Raw genomic sequence first — 27,846 nt, 5'->3', positions numbered from 1 at the left:
GCTGTCCCACCGTTGTATTTTGGAAACACATAACTTGTTACTTTCAACACTCAGGGCTGGAGAGGAATTGATCTTGGGGTGAATTGTGCCTTGAGTCTCACCCTATCTGATTCAGATGAGATGCTGGACTTTTAAGATGATGCTGAAATGAGTTAAGACTATTGGAGGTATTGGGATGGAATGAGTATTTTTTGCATTATAAGAAGGACATGAATTGTGGGAGCTGGAATGGAATGCTGTGGTTTTTACGTGCCCCCTAAAGTTCATGTGTTGGAAAATCAGTCCACCGTGCAGCAGCATTGGGAGGTAGGGCCTTCTAAGGAGTGATAAGGACACCAGGCTCTGCCTTCACAAGTGGAGGAGTGGATGAGTAACATTGTGGCGGGAGTGACTCCATCTCGTCACGTGTGTGATGGTGTAGCACAAAGGCCTCTCCAGAAGCAGCCTCTCGACTTGAGACTCTCAGCCTCCAAACTTGTGTGAAATAATCTCTGTTCTTTATAAATTGCCCCATCTCAGGTATTCTGTTAGAGCAGCACAGAATGGCTTCACAAAGGACTTTAAGGCTTGAAAAGTGTGGGGAGGAGACTGCAGAAAGAAACAACATTGAGGCAGTGTGCTGGCTTTGGTTAGTATGAGATAGAAGAGGTTGGGGGAGTGGTATCTTAGAAGCCGAGATCATAGAGGCAGGCTGGGGCCAGATTATGGGGGACTCTGAAGTGGGACTCTGGGATTCTATTCCAACTGCTTAAAGTCTGCATAACAGCTCTTTAAAATAGATGTCGGTGTTGGCTCCATTTTACAAATGAGAAAACTGAGACAAAGAGGTTAAATAATTTGCCAGAAATGACACATGTAAAAATGGAGCTGAGACTCAAACCCAGGCAGGTGATTTTGTGAGCTTGTCTGCTTTACTGTGTCCTTTCATTCTACAGCTGGTATGAATCGTTTGTGTCTTTAGTGCAGAACGTTTTTTCCATGTAGATATTTAATTCTCTTTGAGTAGCATAACAGTATGGTCAATGTATGGTCTGAGTTTTGTTTTGTCATTCGAAGCTGCTACTAAAGTTCTTGGTGCCTCATTTCCCTTATCTGTACAGTGAATTAGTAGTATCTACCTTGGGGGTTGTTAAGAGTGCAAATTAAGACGTGCGACAAAATGGATGCATAGATGTAATTAATATTTTGTGACACATAGTGCTATATAAAAGGTTGACTACCATTATCATCATAATCATTATTATTATGATGATTTCAGTACTTGAATTTTAGTATATTCAGAAGTGTTCCTGTTACCTTTATGTTTAAGTGTAATTCCTAAACTTTTTATCATAAAAATGTTAATATTTTCAAAAAGTAGAACATTAATAGGACACCAGTCATAACTTGTAGGTTAAAGAAACAGCAAAATCTCTCTTGCAGAGGAATTAAAAGAATTATTTTGTTTTTCACATAGCATGTCAGAACCGTAATAAGAAAAAGAATTACTTATACTAAAAGCAAAACATTACAGGTGTCAACGTAAGACAAGACCCATTACGTGAGTCCACAGTTAGGGACTGGACCACATAGTACCTGAGCAACTTGTTTAGTTGTGGACAACGCCTGTTTTTCACCAGATGGCAGCTGTGCGTTCCTGCATCAAGTACTTTCAAGAGACTTTCTAGTTCTGGTACCAGAGCTTGTAGATCTATTTTCTCTTTTTTTTCTTGTTCCTTCCTTTTTCTTAATTGGAGTGCTCAGACATCTGCAGAAGTGAAGAGAATAATACCATGAACCAAGTGCAGCATCATTAACTTGAACATTACCCATCCCCACATTCGACTACTGTTTTGTTTTGTTTTTTTTTTGAGATGGAGTCTCGCTCTTGTCACCCAGGCTGGAGTGCAGTGGCGCAATCTCGGCTCATTGCAACCTCTGCCACCTGGGTTCAAGTGATTCTCCTGCCTCAGCCTTCCGAGTAGCTGGAACTACAGGCACGCACTCCCATGCTCAGCTAATTTTTTGTAGTTTTAGTAGAGACGGGTTTTCACCACGTTGGCTGGACTGGTCTTGAAACTCCTGACCTCTGGTGATCCACCCGCCTCGGCCTCCCAAAGTGCTGGAATTACAGGCATGAGCCACCACGTCTGGCCTGGACTACTGTCTTTAAATCTTTTCCTCCACCTATGCACATGACTGTTTTAACTTTTATATATGTGTGTATATATTTACTATATTTGCTAGGGTATTTTAAAGCAAATTGTAGATAATGTGTCGCTTTATCCCAGATACTTCAGCATGCATCCCTAACTGACATCATTCCATTTTCACACCTGACACAATTAGTAATAATTTCTTGAGACCTACAGATACTATTTTTATTGCTACTTATTTTTTTGCTCTCCTTTGATTTTTTCGTCTTTTTTTAATTGCTATTTATTTCAGACATCATTTCATAAAGCTAGAAAATTAGATACAACTGTGAGTAGCTATATATTTTACGGAACAAAATTCTGTTACTGTTTTCTTTTGGGGGAATTTATGAACTATTTTATTTAGTTACCACCATCCCATTGAAATATAATTTGGGAAATACTGGAACACTGTAGAAAAACCAGAAGCCTGAAATCTTTCTGGCTGGGATAATATTTTAAGTTATGTTTTATTGAGTTTATGAGAATAAGAAAAAATACAGTGCAGCATTCTTGCTGCTGTTCTGAGCTTTTGGATCCTGATCCTGTTTGGAATTGGACACATGGAGTATGCTGGCTGTCAGTTGGGCTCTGTTGTCATTAGGATTTGGGTTTGAGTGGCAGGAACATGTGACCGCTGTGCAAGGGGTTATTTTTGGTCTCTGGGTGTTGGCTTCTCCTCAGAAATTATAGCAAGTTAATGTGAGGTGCGTCTGTGGAGGCTCGGGATCGGCACGCCTGTCGTGTGCTTGTGAGCTCTCAAACATGGGCTGTTGCTTCAGCAAAGAACTAAGTAGTGACAGTGACAGTGAAAAAACTGGCCTGTTACAAAAATCTGTGGAGGAGAAGGAACCAGAAAACAAGATAAGTAAAAGTTTATCTTCATTATTTGATCCCCTCGAAGGTGAGGAGGTTCACCGTATTGGCAGTGGAGCCAGCAGTGCCGCTGGCGTTAGCGCGCGGACAAGGATTTTCGCAGGGTCTGGGCACAAACAGGGTCATAGACCCAAACAGTTATTGAACCCTCTTTCCTCTTTTATATATACATTCTTAACAAGGTATGAAAACTTGGATGAGAATGACAAGAATTCAAATATTGTTGTTAATGAGCAGAATTCTGAGGGGGTCTGTGATCTACTGTGTGTGGGTAATGGCAGCCGACAAGGTTGTTGGGAAGATGAGGAGCCTTTCTCATGTGTGCTGGTGCCTTCTGACCGAGGCCTGCAGGAGGAAACCTTTGTGAGTGGCCATCTGCACTGTTACCCAGCTACTTGTAAAAACTCTTTAGTAGAGAAAGAAATGGTGGTCAGCATTCACCTCAGCAGTGGTGATGAGAGTAAGTCTTTAGACTTATCCGATAGGGAGAAGAAAGATGGAAACCCTATTGGTATTGATGATCAACAATGTCAGGATTCAGGAGAGTGCAAGTTTCACAGCATTTGTGTTGCCGACTCTGCCTGCCGAAGCATGGCAGAGGAGTTGGGCACCTGGGCAGACACAGTAGCTGCAAGAGGAGAGTGTTGCTCTGCTGTGCCTTCAGCCTTGCGTGCCGTGTCAGGGGTGGGCGAGCCAGAGCCACGGCAGGAAGAGCTCTCGCCTTGGGACACGCTGGGTCCAGGTGAAAGGACAGAGGAATGCAGTGGGAAAACCAAGCCTTGCCCTGAGCCTGTGGCGTTCAGCCATGCACCTTGTGAAGCAAATGCCGATAACGTGCAGGTGGAGGCTTTACAGGCAGAAGCTTGCACTGAATTCCCTAAAAATTATGCAGAAAGCAGCGCACTACATGGTATTGACCTACTCCCTGAATTAAATAACAACATGGACAGTGACTCACTAAGACATGCGTGTGTCCTGGAAGAAAGTGAGAGCCATAACTCAGGAGTAGGAAGTGAGATGGATCATCCACCTGGTGGCTTCCGTACTGACACTGCACATTCACCTGGTAGCTTTTGTACTGACACTGCATATGTTGCAGGGAGTGATGACCCGGAGGTGGTAACAGTTATTGTCGACCAGAGTTTACATTCTAAAAAGGAGAGAGAAAATAACTCTATCACACCACTAAGAGACAACAATGATTTCTACTTGGATGTTAACAAATCAGATAGTATCCTTCCCATTGGTCTAGATAGAATTGATTTAAGTCCTAAGAGGCCTATCACTGCAGTGAGATTTGGAAGTGGGTGTCTCTCAGGTCACGCTAATTCAAGAGAAGCAGCCCCAAGCCAGCTTGATGACTGCTGGGAGCTGGAACCTGTCCCCGGACAAGTCAGGAAGGCGCAGCGCAGAGGGGACTGCAGCCTGGATGCCAGAAGTCCCCTGCTGCCAGACAGAGGTGAGGTGTCTCTGCAATCTGAAAATAGTGCCTTTTACCAAGAAGAGGGCAGAATTGGCGTTTGGAAGGCTGAGGGTCATGGTGTAAGGGCTTTTGAGTCGAAATCTTGGTGTCAAGCAGATGAGGCTGCAACACAGACCTGTGACCAAACTTGTATGGAGCGTGTGGTGGACACGAAGGGGACGGTGCAGAGGAGAGATGACCTAAAGCTTAGCATGGGACAAGGAGTGCCCCCCGATGGCAAGTCTCCCAGTCACTCCAGATCTCTTCACAGTAACTGTATTTCCTCCACATTTATTTTTACCTGCACAGAGGAAGAAGAGAGGGAAACAAGCCCAGGTGATGAAACAGAGGGTGAAATATGTGTGAAGAGTTCAGTCAGTGTGTCAGGAGACCAGCTGAGTGACCCTCAAAGGTTAGAAGGTGGTGAAAAAGAATCACTGCAAGCAAAGTATAGAGAGACAAGTGAAGATGACATACAGACTGTCAAGTCAGATTCTAAAACAACCTATGAGTGGGAAACAGGTACACAAAGATATGAGGCAGTGCCAAGTCAGGATGTACTCTCCTGCGTTAGTTCTAGTGCAACAGAGAACGCTGATTTTGAAACTAATCAAATAGAAAAAAATTATGAAACACACCGAGTATACGACTGCAAATATAATGGTCTTAATGTGTTACCACCTTTAAGTCCAAGTGTTAATCCACTTATACAGAAGTCAGAAATAGTAGAGAATTCTGTTAGTAGTGGTAAAAGCCCAAAATGGAAGGGAATTTCCTCTGAATCAATTGAAGAAGCTTCTGGTATCTTTGGTAATAATACATCAGGGTTGAGTAAACCAAAACTAACATGTAAAGAAGAGGAAGAGAGACTTTATTTGGAGAAAGATAGTATTGACCCCAAAATTATTGACTGCCTAGGTCCATGTGGGACGAGTGAAAGTGCACACCATTTCAGAGGAGGAAACGCCAAGCCCACTCTCACACAGTCGACTTTAAATTGTGAAATGGGTTTTATGGGAAATGCTAAGGTGAGTTTTGAGAAAATAGAGTCACGTGACGCTTCCAGTGGCCATTTCTTTCTGGTTGGTGTTGATCCCACCCTAGCGGACAGATACACAGCTGCCCCCTGCGACGCAGCCCAGGGGATTCCCGCTGTCCCCGTGGACAGCAAAGACACTGTCGTACCAAGTAGTGGCCACATTGTATCATTCACAGAAGGTGTCCTAAATAGATGTGAACATCCCTCAAAAGTGGATTGGCAGAGTTTCCCAGAAGGAGTCTCCCGTTTTTTGAGTGAATTTTCCTATTACCCGATGGGAGGGTTAGGAAATCCAGCATTTTCTGAAAGACTGGCCAGTGGTTGTGGTGGATATCAAATGGGCTATCTCTGGACTAATACAGTCACAAAAGGTGCTCTAGAAGGTGAAACAGTATTTAGTGAGGATCTGCACCATAAGCCACAGGCCTTGGAAATTGCTTTGTTTTCAGAAAACACTCCTCAGCTACTGGTGTCAGAGGACGGTGTTGTTTGGGGATGGCATGATAGAGATGGACAGTTCGTAAGTATGTTTTCTATTGTGCTGCAGTATGCTGGGCTATACATTTTAATTTATTATGATTATTATTTTTATTTATTTTTTGAGACAGAGTCTTGCTTTGTCACCCAGGTTAGAGTGGCGCGATCTCGGCTCACTGCAACCTCCACCTCCGAAGTTCAAGTGATTGCCGGGTTCAAGTAATTCTCGTGACTCAGCCTCCTGAGTAATTGGGATTACAGGCATGTGCCACTATGCCTGGCTGATTTTTGTATTTTTAGAGATGGGATTTTGCTATGTTGGCCAGGCCGGTTTTGAACTGCTGACCTCAGGAGATCCACCTGCCTCAGCCTCCCAAAGTGCTGGCATTGCAGGCATGAGCCACCGGGCTGGCCCATTTTAATTGTTTTTAACTTAATAAAGATTTACTCTAAACAGTGGGTAGTTGTTTGAATGCTTATATATGGCTGTGAATTACTATAACATTAATGATTTTCAAATTGGAGAATATGAATTCTTGTTTGGTGTACTTAAGCCAGAGTTTGTGTGCAAACTCTTGTTAGCACTAAAGCATGCCCTGAGCTCTGTGTTGACTTTTTTCTGTCTGTGAATTTTGCCAGCTCTCTGTCTTCCTGGCTGCAGTGCGGTCAGAGCCCTTTGAGGGCATCTTATCTTGTGGGCAGTGTAGTTGATTCGATAAGCATGTGAGCCCATTGAAGGTATAAGTCACACTGCAGAAGACAAACTTACCTGAAAATCTGTTCTTCCTGAGATCTTTGTGTGTGTCTGAGGCAGGTAGAATTTGCTGCTTTTAGCTGGCTATGAAATCTTGGTTCTGTCTTGCAGTTAGAATTACTGCGGAGCTCTTTCTTTTTCAGAACCCCGAGTTAAGGCTGTCCCTCTGGTTTGGAAGAAGCTTAGCAAATGATTCTATGGGCAGCTAATTTGAGCATCTTTCCAGAAATTCTGTAATAAATGTCAACATCATTCAACAACAGGAAATTAGTTTTGCTCAGAAAACAGACATTTATCGAAGCGGTGTGATTGAAAGCACATACTCAGAGTAGCAAGATCTCATTATTCAACCAGTGGTTTATTCATGATTTTTGTGGGCAGTGAAGCAAGGAAAAGTATTGATATTAAGGAGGTAGAGATGGCTCAAATGTCAACACTTACTATATGGAAATAAACAAGTAGAAATCCCCTTATGTAGCGTAAGGAATGATCCATCAACCTCTTTTATTTCCGTGCCCACATTGGGAGTTTTTCTGGAGAGAGTTATGTTCAAATTCATTAGTTTTGCTCCTTAAATAGTTGTGGAGGCAAAACAGTATAAAACTGCATCTTTAAGATAATCTGCAGTTAATCTTTTACAGAAGTGACGTAATTTTCAGTTACCAGTGTCACTGCCTCAGACGTCAACAAAGAGCATAAATGATGCCTAAGTGAGAGGTGTGCTTCCAGTTTTAAATTAGCTTTTCCATTATGAGGTATTCCCAAACAGTATTCTAATATGAGGCGTTACCATGTTTAAACGATGGTGCCTTGCCTTTCAGAGCTTCAATTTTCAAAGTGCTGTTACAGGTGTCTTTTTTTTTTTTTAAGCAAATCTTAATATAGCAGCTATTACTCCATTTCACAAATAAAGAACTGGAGGTAGAGCCTTGTATGGTTCTGGAGTCAGCAAATTGCCCTGAATTACTAAGCTTTTTAGTGCATCTGTAGGAGTGGTTGGTGCTTGCATGGAATGTTTCTTTCCCCTATCTCTCACCTGCTTTCTGTACCTCACCGGCCAGTCCCCCTTCTCCAGCATTAGTCACTCTAGTTCCTACTCAGGAACTTGTCGGAGAGACTGTTCTGTCTCGTATCGGTAGTTATACAAACTTACTAATTGATACGTTATTTTTCAAAGTGGAGCATATTGTTTCGCACAGGTTGGGGTGGGGTAGAAGGGTTTATTTAAAGCATCAGAACTCAGGCATGTTCACTTTGGAATGAGGCTGTTAAGGTCAGCTTGCCTGTGGTTTTAATAACCATTGCTTAGCCATACATTTTTAATGGAAAAATAAGACTTATAGTCAAGCAGACGACACTGGAGTTTTTTTTTTTTTTTTTTTTTTTTTAAGGATGGAGTCTTGCTCTGTCACCCAGGCTGGAGTGCAGTGGTACCATCTCAGCTCACTGCAACCTCCGGCTCCTGAGTTCAAATGATTCTCCTGCCTCAGCCTCCCAAGTAGCTGGGATTACAGGTGTGTGCCACCACACCCAGCTAACTTTTGTATTTTTAGTAGAGACAGGGTTTCACCATGTTGGCCAGGCTGGCCTTGAACTCCTGACCACAAGTGATCTGCCCATCTTGGCCTCCCAACATGCTGGGATTACAGGCATGAGCCACCACACCTGGCCGACGCTGGAGTTCTTGGTAACCATTTAGAGTTCCATATTACTGCAAGAGAATAACCATACTTTATAGAAATAGTAGGAGATTCAGATCTTTGTTTAATACAAACTATTTCTCGTAAATTATAAGTTAATGAACTCTTGATGAATGTTGAATTTTGCTGAACGCAATTGCTTAGAATCTAACTTTCTAATTACCATCGTTTTTATGGGGAAGTTACTCAACCTTTCTCTGCCTTGGTTTTTTCATTTGTGAAATGAGTCCAGTGAATAACGACCTCCAAGACTTGTTCTGATTCAGTACAAGGAAGTGCATAGAATGTGCTCAGCACGTGGTAGATCCTCGAATGTCATCAAGCCTTAAAAGACATCTTCATTCTTTCATTCCTGGTCACATCTCTTCAGTCACAGTATTGATTGAACATTTCCTAACTGCATACACTTGATTTGGACTTCTTCACTAAGAGGTAGTCATTGGTTAAGGGTAGAGTCCTAGTCATTTGTGGCATACAACCTTGCAGAAGTTGTCAAATAGTGGAAAATATAAATTTATGTTATTTAGTAAACATTGATGCATTCGTCATATATCTTGAGCACCTCCCTACTGAATTCAGGGCTGTGCTAGCCATCAGCAGTACTGCGGTGAGCAAAATGCCCATGGTGACTGCCACCCTGGAACGGGAGGAACGCGAGGGCCACGGGAGCCCCAACAGCCATGCTGTCACTGCTTTCAAAGTGCTGTTGGTCTGTATTAATAAACTACAAAATGTATTTTGGTACTATAGGACAGTCCACTGCGAAAGGTACTAATAATAGAGAACGTTACTGTTAGTTAGTGTTGGGAATTTAAAGCACGTGTAGTATGTGCGTGAGCTGAAGGGAGCCAGCTAAGTGGATGGAATGGAACCGAGGCCGGAAAACTGGATTGTGTGGTGGTGGTGAAAAGAGACTGGGTCTAATTAGGAAAGGCGATGTATGGAAGTATTAGAGTAGGAAAGAGAATAGAGAAATGAATTTATGAAGACAACAGATCAGGTGGAACGGCGTAAATGCTGCCAGAGGCAGTGTTGTGGGTGACCTGTGGCTGTCTCCTGCCCCCTCATGTAGCTCCATGAGCTCCTGTCTGCTTCCTTCACCATCACACCTGCCAGCTCAGCGCCGTGCCTGGCACAAGCATGCTGGTGAACATGTCAGAGGCACTTGTTGGACAGATGGGTGGATGAGAGAGAAGAGAGCAAGTAACACTGTGCAGAAGCAGAGGCCAAAAATGAAGTTTAGATGCAATGCCAGAGGGAAAGTTGAAGAAGTGGTGTTTCTTGATTATAATATTCTTGAAGGAACCCAATTATTTGCCCTATCACCAGTACTTAAAAAAAAAAAAAAGTAAAAAGAATTCCAGATAGGTACTCATTTAAACATCTGGTTTTATGGGCATGATGCTCATTGGTGGTCCAGTGACTGGAGGAGCAGGAATGAACAAACCACATCAGCTGCCTTCTTTCAGTTTCAGAAATAGTTTTATGTTTTTTACTACCAGCCCCATCACCTGAGTCAATGTGGATTTATTCTGTCTTTTAAAAATTGTTAATGCACCCTTTGTTTTTTTGACGACTCATGGTGGTACTTCCCAGCCCTTCTCCTGTGTTCTGGGCCACAGAAACTGGTGTGTCTATGCTGCATGCTGGGGTAGTGCAGTGTAACTGCTCCCAGCTTGCAGCCTGGGTCCAAGGGGCACTGGGGACCAGGGACCTGTCCCTTCCTCCAGAAGCTTTGGCTTCCTGCACTGTGGTGTGAAGGTGGGTGGTACATTTGAAAAGGCAAATCATGTGTAAGTTTGTTGAAGGATTGTGTTTGGACATTTGACTTTTCTTTAGGCTTTGGGGAGTGCTTATGTAAGCATAAGAAAGGCTTGTATCAGAAGAATCAGGGGAGTAAGGAGTATCCACATGGTGGGGGACTGTTGTGGGTTTATACGCTGTGTCAGGAAGGACCACCAGTCCCCAGTCTCTGGGCAGGATGTTCTGGACAGACGGACGGGAAGAGCAAAAGTGGCAGTGTGCCCAGAGACAGCAAGGAGGTCAGTGTGCCTGGAAATGGACAAGGCCAGGGAGCGGTGAGCACAGGAGGGCACTGTGGCTGCAGTGGGAACTTTGTCTTTTACTCCAAATGAGCCAAGCTGATGCAGGAGGGTTTTGAGTAGAGGACTGCCCTGTCGGACTAACAGAGCATGCGTGACTGTCATGATGGCCGATGAACTTGGTATGTGCCAGGCATCATGTTGTTGTGCTGTCTTCCAGGTGAGGTTTAGCCCATGTTCCACAGCTGTCCATGGCAGCTTTGGCCTCAGCCTCAGTGATCTGAGAGCCCGTTGTCCAGAACACTGGACTAGCAGCTTCATGGTCACCTGTGGATTCTCTTTCAAGGTGATACTGAAGCTCTATTGGGAATGGGAACAGGTAGTTCTGTGAAAAGTATGACATATTTTATCTTCTTCCTCAAAGGATGCCTGAGCTTTCTTATCCTACAGTATCCCTGACAGACCTGTTAGAACACCTTCATTCTTAGGAGCAATTTTCATCTTCTACACCTTTTGTTTATGTGACTTTTTGAAGCTTTCTTTCCTTTTTTTGTTTTAGAGATGGAGTTCTGCTCTGTCACCCAGGTTGGGTGCAATGGTGCGATCTCAGCTTACTGCAACCCCTGCCTCCTGAGTTCAAGTCATTCTCCTGCCTTAGCCTCTCAAGTAGCTGGGATTACAGGCGCACGCCACCATGCCTGGCTAATTTTGTATTTTTAGTAGAGACAGGGTTTCTCCATGTTGGCCAGGCTGGTCATGAACTTCTGGCCTCAGGTGATCCGCCCGCCTTGGCCTCCCAAAGTGCTGGGATTACAGGCGTGAGCCACTGCGCACTGCTGACTTGTTTAAGCTTTCTAATTAGAATTTTATTCATCTACGTTGTATTCAAGTTTGTAAAACCCTGAATTGTGATTTTATTAGGAGTCTAGGAAGTTACCAGCTATTCCTCAGGTATAGTTTGTGGAACACTGAATCTTTTGGTGGCAGGCCTGTCCTTCCCCATCTCTGCAAGCCTTGGTCTTGGGAGGAGGAACTTAAAACTTGGGGGGAATTTAATGGAATCCTGAGTGCTTTTTTTTTTATTTAATTTTGAAACTGATTTCATTCCAAAGGTGTTTATAAATACATAGGCTGAGCCTTTGGAGCCTATATCAGATGTCTCTTAACTCTGCATTAATGAGTAAAATTGTATTTGGTTGACATTTGGATACAAATGTCTATCTCATATTTCTTCCTAGGTACCAGCAACTAAGGTTTCAGAGCTGAACCCTAATGCAGAAGTGTGGGGGGCTCCTGTGTTACATCTGGAAGCAAGCAGTGCTGCTGACGGTGTGAGTGCTGCGTGGGAGGAGGTGGCTGGCCACCACGCAGACCGTGGCCCGCAGAGTAAGTTGAGCATGGCCGTGGTGTGCAGCCCCTGCTTTCAGGCCTGTGCTTTTGTTGCCATTTTAATCTGTCTTTAAGATGTTGCTCATTCGTAACTGTGTCATGGTATGTGGCAGTGCTTGAGAGCCCAGAGGTCTTTTACAGTCCAAAGAAGTTGAGTCACTGCAAGTGTAAGCTTTGTTTTAAGAGAAAGTTATGCTTCTAACCCTGCATTTTTGGGGTAAACTCCTAATTGTAGGATCAGATGCCAATGGTGATGGTGACCAGGGCCATGAGAATGCCGCATTGCCAGACCTGCAGGAGTCGGACCCAGCAGACATGAACACTCTCGCTCTGGGTCCCTCAGAATACGACTCTCTGCCTGAAAATAGCGAGACAGGTAAACATATCTTATGGGTGCATTTTCCCAGGGAATATGGGCTGCTTTATTTATTTTTTTTATTTAGCGTATTAACATTCTCTAAACAATGTGTCTTTCTTTGCCTCCTTTTAATTCTACTTTAAACTCACTCTTATGTGGATGCAGAGAAGATGAGAGGCCCTGGTTAGGTAGGGTGCCATGGAGAATGTAAGGTCTCAAAAGATGAAGCCTGGGCCGGGTGCAGTGGCTCATGCCTGTAATCCCAGCACTTCGGGAGGCTGAGGCGGGCAGATCATGAGGTCAGGAGATCGATACCATCCTGGCTAACATGGTAAAACCCCGTCTCTACTAAAAAAAATACAAAAAAATCAGCTGGGTGTGGTGGTGGGCGCCTGTAGTCCCAGCTATTCGGGAGGCTGAGGCAGGAGAATGGCGTGAGCCTGGAGGCGGAGCTTGCAGTGAGCCGAGATCGCGCCACTGTACTCCAGCCTGGGCGACAGAGCGAGACTCTGTCTCAAAAAAAAAAAAAAGAAACCTATTTAGTAGTGCGAAGTGTCAGTAAAGGTGCAGAGGTGGAACGTTAATGTTGGATTTGAGAGTGAGACAGTTTGGGTAAAGGGAGGGGGATAGAGAGGGAATGCTGTGGTATTGTAGGTAGGGGCAATTGAGGCCCCATTTGCAAGTCTTAGAAGCCATTCGCATTTGAACTTCTTTCCTGTTGATGAGGAAATGAGTGACATGAAGAAAATAAGTTGTTTGGGGAAGGTAAATTTTGCAGGAGTGTGAAAGAATGGCTTGGAGGAAAGCAAACGTAAGACCATCTGGATAGAATCTCTTGTTCTCATGTAGGGTTGTAAGTACCTCAGTATGTAGTAGTGGCTAAAAAATGGAAAGGAAGAGAGTAGGTGGGAAAGGGGATGTTCAGGCCCAGTTATGGAGTGTACCACACACACGTTACTGGAAATGCAGGAATTTTTTCATGTTTTCATTTTTTTTTTTGAGACGGAGTCTCACTCTGTCACCCAGCCTGGAGTGCAGTGGCGCGATATCGGCTCACTGCAGGCTCCACCTCCTGAGTTCACGCCGTTCTCCTGCCTCAGCCTCCTGAGTAGCTGGGACTACAGGCGTCCGCCACCACGCCCGGCTAATTTTTTGTATTTTTAGTAAAGATGGGGTTTCACCATGTTAGCCGGGATGGTCTCGATCTCCTGACCTCGTGATCTGCCTGCCTCGGCCTCCCATGTTTTCATTTTTATTACCACAGTTGTTCTTAACCAGTCCCTGTCCCCTCTCCCACCCCACTTGCATGGACTTTTCATCATCCCAGTGTCCAGGGAATGCACTGGGCAGGGCTGGAGAGGCCAGACCTCGATGCTGTAAGGCACAGCCATACAGAATGACTTCATTGGCTTAAGACTGTCACAGTCAGAAACTGTCACTTCAGAGGGAAAATGTGTAGATGTTCTGTGACGGTTGTTTTTTTTTTGTTTAACTTCAGTGGAGCTTATTGCTTTAAATAATAATTGGTAAAATGAATCAAGTATTTATAAAGGTACAAAAATTAAGCCATGTTTGTTTCTTGTAAATATAAATTTGCCATCTTGAATTTGCATAAAGTGAATTTCCCGTCTACATGAGCAGTTTTCTAAATCTGAGGAAGTGCCAGTATTCAGCAATGTAATTTGATTACATCCCCCTTGTTAATTCACCGGTAACTGGTTAGTGACTTGGGAATGGCAGAACATTGGGATAAATTGGAGTCATGTTAGAGTCCATTGAATTTAAGATGGCAAAGGAAAGGAATGCTCATCATTAAAACAGATTTTTACAAAAGATAAAAAGGCATTATACATTGAGGGAGTGAGAATCCTAATGGCGGGAAGTAAAAGGGTTCAAAATAAACAATTTAAGTTTCAGACTAAATTGAAATGACCTAATCCTGAACTGGGGTCAGAATTTATACAGAAGATGGAAGATAGATAGGAGGTAGACAGATGTGAAGATCTGTCTTGAGGATGGAAGATGGGTAATGTTATCAACAGTGAAATAACTTGTGAAAATCGGCCTGAAGATGGGAGATAGATAACGTTACCAAAAGTGAAATAACATGTTAAAATCTGTCTGAAGATAGAAGATAGGGAACATTATCAAAAGTGAAATAACAACATGTTAAAGTATATTCTGGAAAGTTTAATTTCAAAAGGTGATTCTTTTTAAAAGGGGTATTTAAAACTATTTTCAAAAGAAGAAAAAGAATACCTTCTGCTCTGTCTTCCTCCTTCATCTCCCTCCCCCTACTCCCTCCCTCACTCCTATAAAGCATTAGTGAGGCATAGCCGATGTACAATAAACATCATATACTTCAGGTATACCCCAGATTTTCCATAGCTTAAGGACAATTGAGGAAATAACACATTATTGATTTGTCACCTCTTTCATTCGTCTTTGCTTTGTGCACCCAGTTTGATAAGTTGTTCTGTATCTGTAAAATCCTCGTCACAATCAAGATCACGAACATCCCAAACACCAGAAAGAGCTTCCTGTGCCCTCTCCTTTCTCCGCGGAACCAGGGGTCTTTTTTTTGAGACGGAGTCTCGCTGTGTCCCCCAGGCTGGAGTGCAGGGGCGCGATCTAGGGGTCTTTTTTTTGAGACGGAGTCTCGCTGTGTCCCCCAGGCTGGAGTGCAGGGGCGCGATCTAGGGGTCTTTTTTTTGAGACGGAGTGTCGCTGTGTCCCCCAGGCTGGAGTGCAGGGGCGCGATCTAGGGGTCTTTTTTTTGAAACGGAGTCTCGCTGTGTCTCCCAGGCTGGAGTGCAGGGGCGCGATCTAGGGGTCTTTTTTTTGAGACGGAGTCTCGCTGTGTCCCCCAGGCTGGAGTGCAGGGGCGCGATCTAGGGGTCTTTTTTTTGAGACGGAGTCTCGCTGTGTCCCCCAGGCTGGAGTGCAGGGGCGCGATCTAGGGGTCTTTTTTTTGAGACGGAGTCTCGCTGTGTCCCCCAGGCTGGAGTGCAGGGGCGCGATCTAGGGGTCTTTTTTTTTGAGACGGAGTCTCGCTGTGTCTCCCAGGCTGGAGTGCAGGGGCGCGATCTAGGGGTCTTTTTTTTGAGACGGAGTCTCGCTGTGTCCCCCAGGCTGGAGTGCAGGGGCGCGATCTAGGGGTCTTTTTTTTGAGACGGAGTCTCGCTGTGTCCCCCAGGCTGGAGTGCAGGGGCGCGATCTAGGGGTCTTTTTTTTGAGACGGAGTCTCGCTGTGTCCCCCAGGCTGGAGTGCAGGGGCGCGATCTAGGGGTCTTTTTTTTGAGACGGAGTCTCGCTGTGTCCCCCAGGCTGGAGTGCAGGGGCGCGATCTAGGGGTCTTTTTTTTGAGACGGAGTCTCGCTGTGTCCCCCAGGCTGGAGTGCAGGGGCGCGATCTAGGGGTCTTTTTTTTGAGACGGAGTCTCGCTGTGTCCCCCAGGCTGGAGTGCAGGGGCGCGATCTAGGGGTCTTTTTTTTTGAGACGGAGTCTCGCTGTGTCTCCCAGGCTGGAGTGCAGGGGCGCGATCTAGGGGTCTTTTTTTTGAGACGGAGTCTCGCTGTGTCCCCCAGGCTGGAGTGCAGGGGCGCGATCTAGGGGTCTTTTTTTTGAGACGGAGTCTCGCTGTGTCCCCCAGGCTGGAGTGCAGGGGCGCGATCTAGGGGTCTTTTTTTTGAGACGGAGTCTCGCTGTGTCCCCCAGGCTGGAGTGCAGGGGCGCGATCTAGGGGTCTTTTTTTTGAGACGGAGTCTCGCTGTGTCCCCCAGGCTGGAGTGCAGGGGCGCGATCTAGGGGTCTTTTTTTTTGAGACGGAGTCTCGCTGTGTCTCCCAGGCTGGAGTGCAGGGGCGCGATCTAGGGGTCTTTTTTTTGAGACGGAGTCTCGCTGTGTCGCCCCGGCTGGAGTGCAGGGGCGCGATCTAGGGGTCTTTTTTTTTGAGACGGAGTCTCGCTGTGTCTCCCAGGCTGGAGTGCAGGGGCGCGATCTAGGGGTCTTTTTTTTGAGATGGAGTCTCGCTGTGTCCCCCAGGCTGGAGTGCAGGGGCGCGATCTAGGGGTCTTTTTTTTGAGACGGAGTCTCGCTGTGTCTCCCAGGCTGGAGTGCAGGGGCGCGATCTAGGGGTCTTTTTTTTGAGACGGAGTCTCGCTGTGTCGCCCCGGCTGGAGTGCAGGGGCGCGATCTAGGGGTCTTTTTTTTTGAGATGGAGTCTCGCTGTGTCACCCAGGCTGGAGTGCAGGGGCGCGATCTCGGCTCACTGCAACCTCCGCCTCCCGGGTTCACGCCATTCTCCTGCGTCAGCCTCCCCAGTAGCTGGGACTACAGGCGCCCACCACCACGCCTGGCTAATTTTTTGTATTTTTAGTAGAGACGGGGTTTCACCGTGTTAGCCAGGATGGTCTTGATCTCCCGACCTCTTGACCCACCCACCTCGGCCTCCCAAAGTGCTGGGAGTACAGGCGTGAGCCCCCGTGCCCGGCCCAGTGGTCTGTTTTCCATCACTATATGTCAGTTTGCATTTCGTAGATTTTTTTCTCTTTAAAAAAAAAAAAAAAATGGAACTCCTGGGCTCAAGAGATCCTCCTGCATCAGCCCGCCCCACAAGTTGCTGGACAACAGACATGTGATAGAATTTGACAGTGTGTACTGTTTTTGTCTGACTTAGGTTACTATTTTTGAGATTGATTCATGTTGTAACATGAATTAATCATTTATTTTTATTGCTGAGAAGTATTCATGATATGGATATATCACAGTTTGTTTTTCCATTCCCCTATTCATGGATTTTGGGATTGTTTTCAAAATGTGGCTTTGCCAGTAAAAAAAGTGTTCATAAAAGTGAACGTTTGTCAGCAAGATTTCATATATGTTTTCATTTCTCTTGGGTAAAATACCTAGGAATGGAGTAGCTGGATCATCTGGTAGGCATGTTTATCCTTTTAAGAAATGGTAAGGCAGTTTTCCAAAGTGGTGGTACCATTTTCTATTCTCAACCAGTGGTGGATTAAAGCACCACATCCTTATGACCCTTATGACCTCAGGGTCAGTCTTTAATTTTAGCTGTTGTAAAAGGGAGACAGTAGAATCTTACTGTGGCTTTAATTTATGTGTCCCTAAGGACTAATGCTATCAAACATCCTTTTTAAAAAAAGACTATTTTTTAGAGCACTTTCAGGTTCACAGCGAGTTTTAGTGGAAGGTATAGAGATCTCCCATATACTCCCCTCCCCTCACCCCCACACATGCATGGCCTCCTCCACTATCCACACTCCCTCACCAGAGGGTGCCTTTGTTACAATTGATGATCCGATATTGGCACATCATTATTACCTGGAGTCTACAGTTTACATGAGGGCTCACTCTTGGTGTTGTATGTTCTGTGGGTTTGGAGAAATGTATAATGACGTGTGCCCTCCATTGTATCATCAGAGAAAGTAGTTTCCCTGCCCTAAAAGTCATCTGTGTTGTGCCTACTCACCCCTCACTCCCCCAACCCCTCGCATCCATTGGTTTTTTCATTGTCTCCATAGTTTTACCTTTCCCAGAATGTCATAGGGTTGGAATCCTGTAGGATGTAGCCTTCTTAGATTGGTTTCTTTCATTTAGTAACATACATTTAAGCTTCCTCCATGTCTTCAAGGCTTGATAACTCATTTCTTTTTAGTACTGAATAACATTGCATTGTCTGGACATACTACAAATCACTTATTCATTCACCTACTGAAGGACATCTTGATTGTTTCCAGGTTTTGGCAATTACAAATAAAGAGGCTGTTAGCATTCATGTGCAGGTTTTTGTATGGAAGGAAGTTTTTAACTCCTTTGGGTAAATACCCAGGAGTATGATTGCTGGATCATAAGGTCAGAGTATGTTTAGTTTTGTTGAAAGCTGCCGAACTGCCTTCCAGAAGTAGAATTTCTGGATCATATGGTAATTCTTATGTTTAACTTTTTTTGGTGGAATCACCATACAGTTTTCCATACAGGCCGTACTATTTTACCTTCCCACCATCAGTGTACAAGGAAGGGTTCCAATTTTATTAAATCCTTGCCAATACTTGTTATTTTCTGATTTTTTTTTTTTTTTTTTGAAATGGAATCATTCTGTTGCCCAGGCTGGAGTGCACTGGAGCAATCTCAGCTCACTACAATGTCCACCTCCTGGGTTCAAGCATTTCTCCTGCCTCAGCCTCCCAAGTAGCCTAGATTACAGGTGTGAGCCACCACGCCCAGCTAAATTTTGTATTTTTAGTAGAGACGGGGTTTCACCATGTTGGTCAGGCTGGTCTCAAACTCCTGACCTCCACCCATCTCCCTCCCAAAGTGCTGGGATTACAGGCGTGAGCCACCATACCCAGCTAACTTTTGTATTTTTTGTAGAGACAGGGTTCAACCATGTTGTCCAGGCTGGGTTCGAACTCCTGACCTCAGGTGATTTGCCCACCTCGGCCTGCCAAAGTGCTGTGATTACAGGCGTGAGCCACTGCGCCCAGCCTATTTTCTGATTTTTTTGATAGTAGTCATTCTAGTGGGTATATCTTTGTAGTTTTGGCTTGCATTTCCCTAATGGTTTGTTCTTATTGGCCATTTGTCTTCTTTGGATAAATGTCTATTCAAGGCCTTTGCCTGTTTTTGAATCAGGTTTTTGTTAATGTCTTTAGGAGTTCTCAATATATTCTGTATATTAATCCCTGATCAGATACATCAATCACAATTATTTTCTTCCATTATATGGGTTGCCTTTTTATTTTATTCAAAGTGTCTTTTGATGTACAAAATTTAAAATGTTCATAATGTTCAGTTTGTTTATTTTTTGTTGGGCTGCCTATGCCTTTGGTGTCATAGCTAAGATAACATTGTTGAATTCATTATAATGAAGGTTTTGTCTGTGTTTTCATCTGAGTTTTATCGTTTCGAGTCTTACATTCAGATCTTTGATCATTTTGAGTTAATTTTTGTATATGGTATAAAGTATGGATCCCGCTTTGTTTTTGCATGTGGATATCCAGTTGTCCTTGCACTATTTATTGAAAAGACTGACCTTTCTCTATAGAACAGTCGTGGCACGCCTGTTAAAAAAAGCAATTGGCCATGTATGCAAGGATTTCTTTCTCAGCCCTCTCTTCTGTTACATTGGGCTGTGTGTCTAATAGGCCACCGAAGGGAAAGCCTGGAATTTTAACTGTCGGCCTACAAGAATATAGAGCAGCCCTCACTGTTAACCAATAGGGGAATCCAAAGTAGGAGTTTAAGCTTAAAAAATTTTTAATTTTGTTTCAGGTCAGATTTTTGCTTTAATTTTAAAGAGAATTTTTAAGGCTAACCATAGCACTGTTGGGTCTTTCTAGAAATTGGCTTGCGTTTCCTAATGGTTAGTGATGCCAAGCGCCCTTTTTGCTCTTGATGTTTTTATCAGTTGTTTAGGATGAGATTTCTAAAATCCTTTTTTAAATTTACAATTCTAATTTAAAGGATCCGTCTTTTGGCCATTGACATTTAGAATTTTCAGTGGTGTATACAGTCCAGGATAGATCCTGGAGAGGACATAGAAGACACAATTCCAAAGATATCTCCCACAAAACATTCACTGTCAGGAATGAGCTCAATCAGCAAAGACTCTTGTTGACACAGACTAACCAGGCAGCAGGAGTTGAGATGACAAAAGCCCCTTACACATGGGACCTCTTACTAAGACAAACTCCCGAGCACTTGACGTATGCAGAAGAAAAAGTCTTGGGTTCCTGTTTTCAGACCGGCCACCTGACTTGATCCGAAAATTGTACCTCCCCCAATGGTGGAGACCAAAGAGTGCTCCCACTTGGTCACAGTTCAAGCTCTCAAGGACATAAAACAAGACCCAAAAAACTTTTGTTTCTGAGGCCTTCATTTTAGGGTATTGTTTTCTGAGTCCCAGCAGAGGTTTCTGTTGATAGATCCTCATCCATGTCCAGTCTCCTAATAGCCCATCAAAGGCAGTCTACATTTCCGTTACGGTAGTTTTCATGTCTCACACTTCTTTTTTTTTTCCCCCTTGGGATTTCCATCTCTCTGCTTGCATTGCCCACCTGTTCTTACCTGCTGTCTCCTTTATCCATTTGAGCCCTTAGCATCTTATCCTAGTTCTTTTAAATTCCCTTTCTCATAATTCTAACTTCTCTGTCTTGCCTAGTCCTAATGCTCTGCTCTTGACATTGTGTTTTTGGCCTTTGTGTATGCCTTGTAACTTTCTTGAGAGCCAACTGTGACGTGCTGGGTGGAAGGCACTGTGGTGACTATGCCTTCAGTGCTGTGGGGTGAGGTGTGGGCAGGGGATGCCTTCCGTAAGAGGCCTGGGAGTCTCAAGTCTGTAGTGAACCCGGGCCCTGGACTGTGAAGCTCACAGGAACTTCTTTTTTTTCCTCCCCTCTTAGGTGGGGCAGCATGACTAGAGGAGGCAGGAGCTAGGTATTTCCCTTCCTCTAGGTATGTTCTGCTCTGATTAAACCCCAGCAAGTTGGACTCTGGTTAAACTGTCTTTCCTGAGGGCAGACCTTGTTAAGAACAGAGTGCTCTGGTATTTTTCAAAATGGTTACTTTTCTCCTACCCCTGCCGGAAGCACAAAGGGATTTTTCTCTAGTATTCACTATGAGGACCTGATGGAGCTCCAGAAAGTATAACTCACAAAAGTGCAGGAACCCCTCACCCACCAATGACTGAGACTCCCTGCAGTTTTTAACTCTCAGACTTGGCCACCCTGAGCCTCCAGCAGTTCATCAGTTCCAGGACAGTGTTTTCTGTCCTTGCCCTGGTTCCTGCAAAGATTTCTGCTCCATATATTGTGATCGCTTCTCTATTTATCTGTCTGTTTTTCCAATTTGGCAGCAGTTGTTTGCCTTGTGACCTTACTTAAGATCTAAGAGGAGTTGTTAATTGTTCTTTTTAGATTTTTTACTTGTCAGACCAGAGTGATAACTTCCAGGCTTCTCACATGTAGAACCTGAAGTTGCAGCATTTTTTTGTAATGCATATATTTTATTTGGTGTTGTTCCTGTTTGTGCATTTTCTTATTGGGTTGTTTTATTATTTACTTTTGATAGTTATTTATATGTTTTGGATGTAAGTACAGATACGCAATGTACTTTGTTCTCCTGGAGTATTTTTGAAAAGCAGTTTAAAATTTCTTGTATAATCAAGTTTATCATTTTTTTCTTCTATGGCTCTTCCTTTTGGTTTATATTCCTCCTATAAGTTTAATTGCTTTAGATTTTACATTTCTAGGTCTATTTTAGGTTAGTTTTTGTATAAGGTATGAAATATGGATCAAAGTTATTTTCATTTTGTGCATAGGAATCTGCAGCTATTGCAGCACTATTTGTTGAAAGACTTCTCTCTGCTGTGTTGCCTTTGCACCTTTGTCAGAAGTCGTTTGTCCACGTAGGTCTGGATTTATTTTTGGACTGTCTCTTCTGTTCATTGATGTGCTAGCCCGCTTTGACTCCAGTAGTGCACTGCTTGGATTGTCGGCAGAGCTTGCTTGATTGTGCTGCTCTTCATTGTGCTTTGCAGCTACCACCTTCTTTATAAATTGAAGTTTTGTGGCAACCCTGCATCAAGCAAGTAATTGGCATCATTTTTCCAATAGCATGTATTCATTTCATGTCTCTGTGTCACATTTTCATAATTCTCACAATATTTTAAGTCTTTTCATTATTATTAATGCTAATGGTGATTGATGATCTTTGGTGTTTTGTACTACTGCCATTGTTTTGGGGTGCCAGGAGCCATGCCATTTAAGGTGGCAAACTTAATATATAAATGACGTGTGTGTTCTGACTGCTCCACTAACTGGCTCTTCCCTTGTCTCTCTCTCTCTCTCTTTGCTTGGGCCTTTCCCTGAGACATGACAGTATTGAAATTAGGCCAATTAATAGCCCTACATTCCCTCTTCTGAGGGTTCCAGTGAAAGGAAGAGTTTTACTTATCTCACTTTTAATCAAAAACTAGAAGTGGTTAAGCTTAGTGAGCAAGGAATGTCAAAGGCCTGAGATAGGCCGAAAACTCGGTCTCTGGAGCCAAACAGTTAACCAAGCTGTAAGTGCAAAGGAAAAGTTATTGAAGGAAATTAAGTGCACCTCCAGTGAACCCAGAAATGATAAGAAAGCAAAACAGCCTTTTTGCTGAGATGGAGAAACTTTGATCTGGATAGAAAAACCAGTCACAACATTCCCTTAAGCCAAAGTCTAATCCAGAGCAAGACCCTAACTCTCTTAAGTTCTGTGAAGGCTGAGAGGTGAGGAAGCTGCAGAAGAAAAGTTTGAAGCTCACAGAGGTTATTTCATGAAGTTAAAGAAAAGAAGCAGTCTCCATAACATAAAAATGCAAGGTGAAACAGCAAGTTATCCAGAAGATCTGGGTAAGATAATTGATGAAGATGGCTACAGTAAATGACAGATTTTCAGTCGAGACAAAATAGCCTTATATTAGAAGGAGATGTTATCTAGGACTTTCATAGCTAAAGAGAAGAAGTTAATCCTGGTTTCAACATTAGAAACCAACTCTCTTGTTAGGGCCTAATGGAGCTGGTGACATTAACTTGAAGCCAGTGCTCATTTCCCATTCTGAAAATCCTAGGGCCCATAAGAATGATGCTAAATTTGCTCTCCCTGTGTTAAGTGGAACAACAAAGCCTGGATGACAGGACATCTGTTTACATCATGGTTTACTGAATATTTTAAGCTTACTGTTTAGACCTACTGCTCAGGAAAAAAAAAAAAAGATATTTTTCAGATTTTAATTTCTCATTGAAAATGTACCTGGTTACCCAAGAGCTCTGACAGGTGTACAAGGAGACGAATGTTGATTTCATGGCTGCTAACACAACATCCATTCTGTAGCCCATGGATCAAGGAGTCATTGTGTTTTTCAGATTTTCTTATTTAAAAAATACATTCCATAAGGCTCTAGCTGCTATAGATCATGGTTCCTCTGATGGATTCTGGAAAGGAGTCACCATTCTAGATGCTGTTAAGAACATTTGTGATTCATGAGGGAAGGTCAAAATGTCAACCTTAACCAGAGACGTTGATTCCAGCCCTCATGGAGGACATTGAGGCTTCACGACTTCAGTGATGTTGATTCCAGCCCTCATGGAGGACATTGAGGGTTCACAACTTCAGTGACGTTGATTCCAGCCCTCATGGAGGACATTGAGGGTTCACGACTTCAGTGGAGAAAGTCACTGCAGAGGGAGTGGAAATAGGAGGAGAACTGGAATCAGAAGCAGAGCCTGAAAATATGACTGAATTGCTGCAATCTCATGTACAACTTGAATGCGTAAAACTTGCTTCTTATGGATGAGCAAAGAAAATGGTTTCTTGAGTTAGAATCTATTCCTGGTGAAGACGCTGTGAATATTGTTGAAATGACAACAAAGGATTTAGAATATTCCATAAACCTAGTTGATAAAGCAGCAGCAGGGTTTGAGAGGATTGACTCTAATTTTGAATGAAGTCGCACTGTTGACAAAATGATATCAAACAGCATCACACGCTGCAGAGAAATCTTTGGTGAAAGCAAGAGTCCGTCCACGTTATATACTTCGCTGTTGTCTTAAGAAATTGCCACAGCCACCCGAGTTTTCAGCAACCACCATCCTGAACAGTCAGCCCTCATCATCAAGGCAGGACCAGCAAAAAAGATTATTATTTGCTGAAGGCTCAGATGATCGTTAACATTTTCCAACAATAGATTCTTTTTATTGATTTTTTTTTCTAGACATAATCTCACTCCGTCACTTAGGCTGGAGTGCAGTGGCATGATCACAGCTCATTGCAGCCTCTGCCTCCAGGGTTCAAGTGATTTTTGTGCCTCAGCCTCCCAAGTAGCTGGGACTACAGGCATGTGTCACCATGCCCAGCTAATTTTTGTATTTTTATTAGAGACAGGGTTTTGCCATGTTAGCCAGGCTGGTCTTGAACTCCTGACCCCAGGTGTTCCACTTGCCTTGGCCTCCCAAAGTGCTGGGATTGCAGGCCTGAGCCAGCATGCCCAGCCAGCAATAGAGTATGTTTAAATGAAGGTATTGTAGTTTTTTTTTTTTTTTAAAGGACATACTGCTATCTCACATTTAATATACAACAGTTTAGTGTACTCATAATTTTTATATTCACTGGGAAAACAGAATTTTGTGTGACTTGCTTTATTGCAATATTTGCTTGATTGCAGCACTCTGGAACTGAACCCATGATATCTCTGAGGTATGCCTGTACTGTTAATAATTCTTGATATTAGGTAGTGATAGCCTTCCAACTTTATATTTCATAGTTACTTTTTAAATTCCAGTTCCTGTGTATTTCCATGCAAATTAGAATGACGTTGTTAATATCTACAAAGTGCTGAGATTTTTGTTGGCGGGGGGTTCACTGAATCTATAGATCAGTTGGAGAACATTGACATCTGAACAATATCCATGAACAAGATCTATCTCTTACTTGTTTAGATCTTTAATTTCTCTCAGAAGTATTTTTTGGTTTTCAGTGTACTGGTCTTTTACATCTTTTATCCAGTTTATAAGTATTTTATATTTTTTGGTGCTATTGTAAGTGATTTTTAAAATTTGTATTTGCAGTTGTTTGTTACTAGTATATCAAAACATTAATTTTTATGTATTCAGTCCAAACCCAGAAATTTTGTTATGCTCACTTATTAGTTTTAGACACTTTTTTGTAGATTACATTGGATTTTCTACACAGATGATTGGATTATTTTAGAATGAAGACTGTTTTGCTTTCTTTCCAATCTTGATGCCTTTTATTTCTTTATCCTGCCCCGTTGTACTAGATAGGCCCTCCAATACAAAGGTGAACAGAAGTGGAAAGAACGAACAAACGTTTGGGTTGTCCCTGGTCTTACGAGAGGCACTCAGTATTTCACCATGAAGTATAACATTAGTGGTGGTTTTAGGTCTGTGCCCTTTATATGTTGATGAGGCACTCTTCTTTTCCTGGTTTGCTGAGAGGTGTTTATGAGGAATGAATATTGTAATTTGTCATCTATGGGGATGGGCATATATTTGTTGTTTTTTAGTGTGTTCGGATGAATTGTATTAATTGTTTTCCAAATGTGATACCAACATTTGTGGTCTAAACCTCTGTAGATCATGATACAGTATACTTTGGATATACTATTGGATTCCATTTACCAAAACTTTGCTTAGAATTTTTACACCTGGGATCTTGGTTTCTAGTTTTCATTTCAGTGTTTTTCTTTCTATTTAAGTTTTTGGAAGAGGTTATGTGTTATTTCACCCTCATATGAGGAAGTGAAACAAGTCATGTGGGCAGGAGTTTTCCTTTTTTCTTGTTTCCTTTCTTACTTTACTAAACTTACTTAGTTACTCACAGAGTCTTGCTCTGCCACCCAGGCTTGAGTGCAGTAGCATCATCATGGCTCACTCAGTCCTAACCTGGTCTCAGGCGATTCTCCCGCCTTAGCCTCCCAAGTAGCTTGGACTACAGTAGCACACCACCACGCCTGGCTTATTTTTGTATTTTCTGTAGAGACGGAGTTTCACCATGTTGCTCAGGCTGGTCTCCAAACTCCTGAGCTGAAGTGATCCGCTCACCTCAGCCTCTCTAAATGCTGAGATTACAAGCGTGAGCCACCGCGTCCCACCTGGGCAGGAGTTTTATTTGTGGGAAAGCTTGCAACTACAGTTTATTTTTTCATAGTGCTACTCATTTATTTCTTCTTGAGGGAGCTTTGGTTTATATAGTTACAAAGATTTGGTCTGTTTCATCTGAATTGTGGGATTTACAGCACAGAGTTGTTCATAATACTCTGTTATCACCTGTGAAATCTGTAGTCATGTTACATCACTCATCTCTGTTATTGGTAGTTTGTGTCTTCTTTATAACCCCAATCAATCTGGGTAGAGGTTTGTTAGTTTTATTGACCTTATCAAAAAGTGTTTTCTTTTGGGCACGGTGGTTCACACCTGTAATCCCAGCACTTTGAGAGGCCGAGGCAGGCAGATCATCTGAGGTCAAGAGTTCGAGACCAGCCTGGCCAACGTAGTGAAACCCCATCTCTACTAAAAATACAAAAATTAGCCGGGTGTGGTGGCGGGTGCCTGTGGTCCCAGCTTCTCGGGAGGCTGAGGCAGAACTGCTTGAACCCAGGAAACGGAGGTTGCACTGAGCCAGGATCGCACCGTTGCACTCCAGCATGGGGGACAGAGCGAAACTCCATCTCAAAAAAAAGAGAAAATGTTAGTGTTTTCATTTTATCGATTTTTCTCATTTGTTTTACTCTTTCCTATTTCATTCTTTCTTCTGATGTTTGTAATATACTCTCTTACGATTTATTTGGGTTTAATTTACCCTTTCTTCTGTGTCCTAAGGTGGAAGCAGAGCTCATTAATATGAGGCCTTTCTTATTTTCTGATACAGTCATTTAGTTTTACTATTTTCCCCATAAGTAGTGCTTAAGCAGAATCTCTCAAATTTAGATGCATTGTTTTCATTTTCAGTTACTTCCAAACACTTTATTTCTTTTTTGATTCTTTTTTCTTTGACTCATAGATAATTTAGAGATATTTGATTTAGTTTACAAATATTTGGGGGTTTTCCAGGGATCTTGCTTTTATTAATTTCTAGTTTAATTTCATTGTGGTCAAAGAACATACTTTGTATGACTTGAATTTCTTTAAATATATTAAGTCTTATTGTATGGCTTCAAATATGGGCTGTCTTGTTAAATATTCCATTTGTCCTTGAGAAGAATGTGTGTTTTGCTGTTGCTATGGGGAATATTTTGTCAGTGTTAATGAGGTCAGGTTCAGTGGTAGTGTTCAAGATTACTGTACTCTTTCTGATTTCTGCCTACTTGTTCTGTCAACTATTGAAAGAAAGGTTCTGTTAATTTTTGCATGTGTCTGTTTATCCTTTTAGTTTTATCAGTTTTTGCTTCACGTATTTTGAAGACTTAAGATTTTTGTGGCCTCTTGATTCATTGGCCCCTCTCTTTATCTTTAGTCTTTGCTCTCAATTTACTTTGTCTCACATTAATGTAATCACTCCAGGTTTCTGTTGACTAGCCTTAGTATGGTATATCTTATGTCCTTTTTACTTTAACCTATTTGTGTATCTAATAAAGTGCATTTGCTGTAGATAACATAACATTTGGGTTTTGCTTTTTTGTCCTCTAGTTAGAATGTTAACATTTAGTGTGGTAATTGCTTTGGTTAGGTTTAGGTCTCTCATCTTGCTATTTGTTTTAGAATAGTTTTAGACTTAGAGAAAAATTGAGATGATTGAACACACATAATTCCCATATACCTGGCACCCAGTTTTTCCTATTACTGACATCTTACATTAATATGGTACATTTGTCCCAATCACTGAACCAGTAGTGATACATCGTAACCTAACGTCCTTTTTCTGTTGCGGGATCTCAGCTGAGAACCACATTATATTTCATTGTTATGTCTCCTTAGGCTCCTCTTGGCTGTAACAGTTTCCCAGGCTTTCCTTGTTTGTGGTAGTTTTGATATAATAGTTGTGAAGAGTACTAGTCAAGTATT

At 42.8% G+C, this 27,846-nt stretch overlaps 2 protein-coding genes across 4 annotated transcripts in view; both read left to right on the top strand.

Annotated features, from left to right (window-relative positions):
* The window catches only part of LARP4B (La ribonucleoprotein 4B), a 124,024-nt gene that overhangs the window by 56,215 nt on the left and 39,963 nt on the right, over window positions 1–27,846 (top strand). For all 3 annotated transcript variants that reach the window (XM_054503608.2, XM_063669475.1, XM_063669474.1), the window contains 2 exons: window positions 11,763–11,910; window positions 12,149–12,289. In XM_054503608.2, the coding sequence (XP_054359583.1) occupies window positions 11,763–11,910; window positions 12,149–12,289 (289 nt within the window). The remainder of the gene's footprint in view (window positions 1–11,762; window positions 11,911–12,148; window positions 12,290–27,846) is intronic.
* Window positions 1,160–6,253, top strand: LOC134740132 (uncharacterized). Its single transcript, XM_063669473.1, has 2 exons — window positions 1,160–4,509; window positions 5,431–6,253. Exons 1-2 carry the CDS (start codon window positions 2,940–2,942, stop codon window positions 6,249–6,251), a joined length of 2,391 nt encoding a protein of 796 aa, XP_063525543.1. The 5' UTR covers window positions 1,160–2,939; the 3' UTR covers window positions 6,252–6,253.

Source organism: Pongo pygmaeus, chromosome 8 (assembly GCF_028885625.2).
Source record: "Pongo pygmaeus isolate AG05252 chromosome 8, NHGRI_mPonPyg2-v2.0_pri, whole genome shotgun sequence".
NCBI classification, from domain to species: Eukaryota; Metazoa; Chordata; class Mammalia; order Primates; family Hominidae; genus Pongo; species Pongo pygmaeus.
The sequence above is the reverse complement of the archived record's forward strand: the minus strand, read 5'-3'. Positions and strand labels throughout refer to the sequence as shown.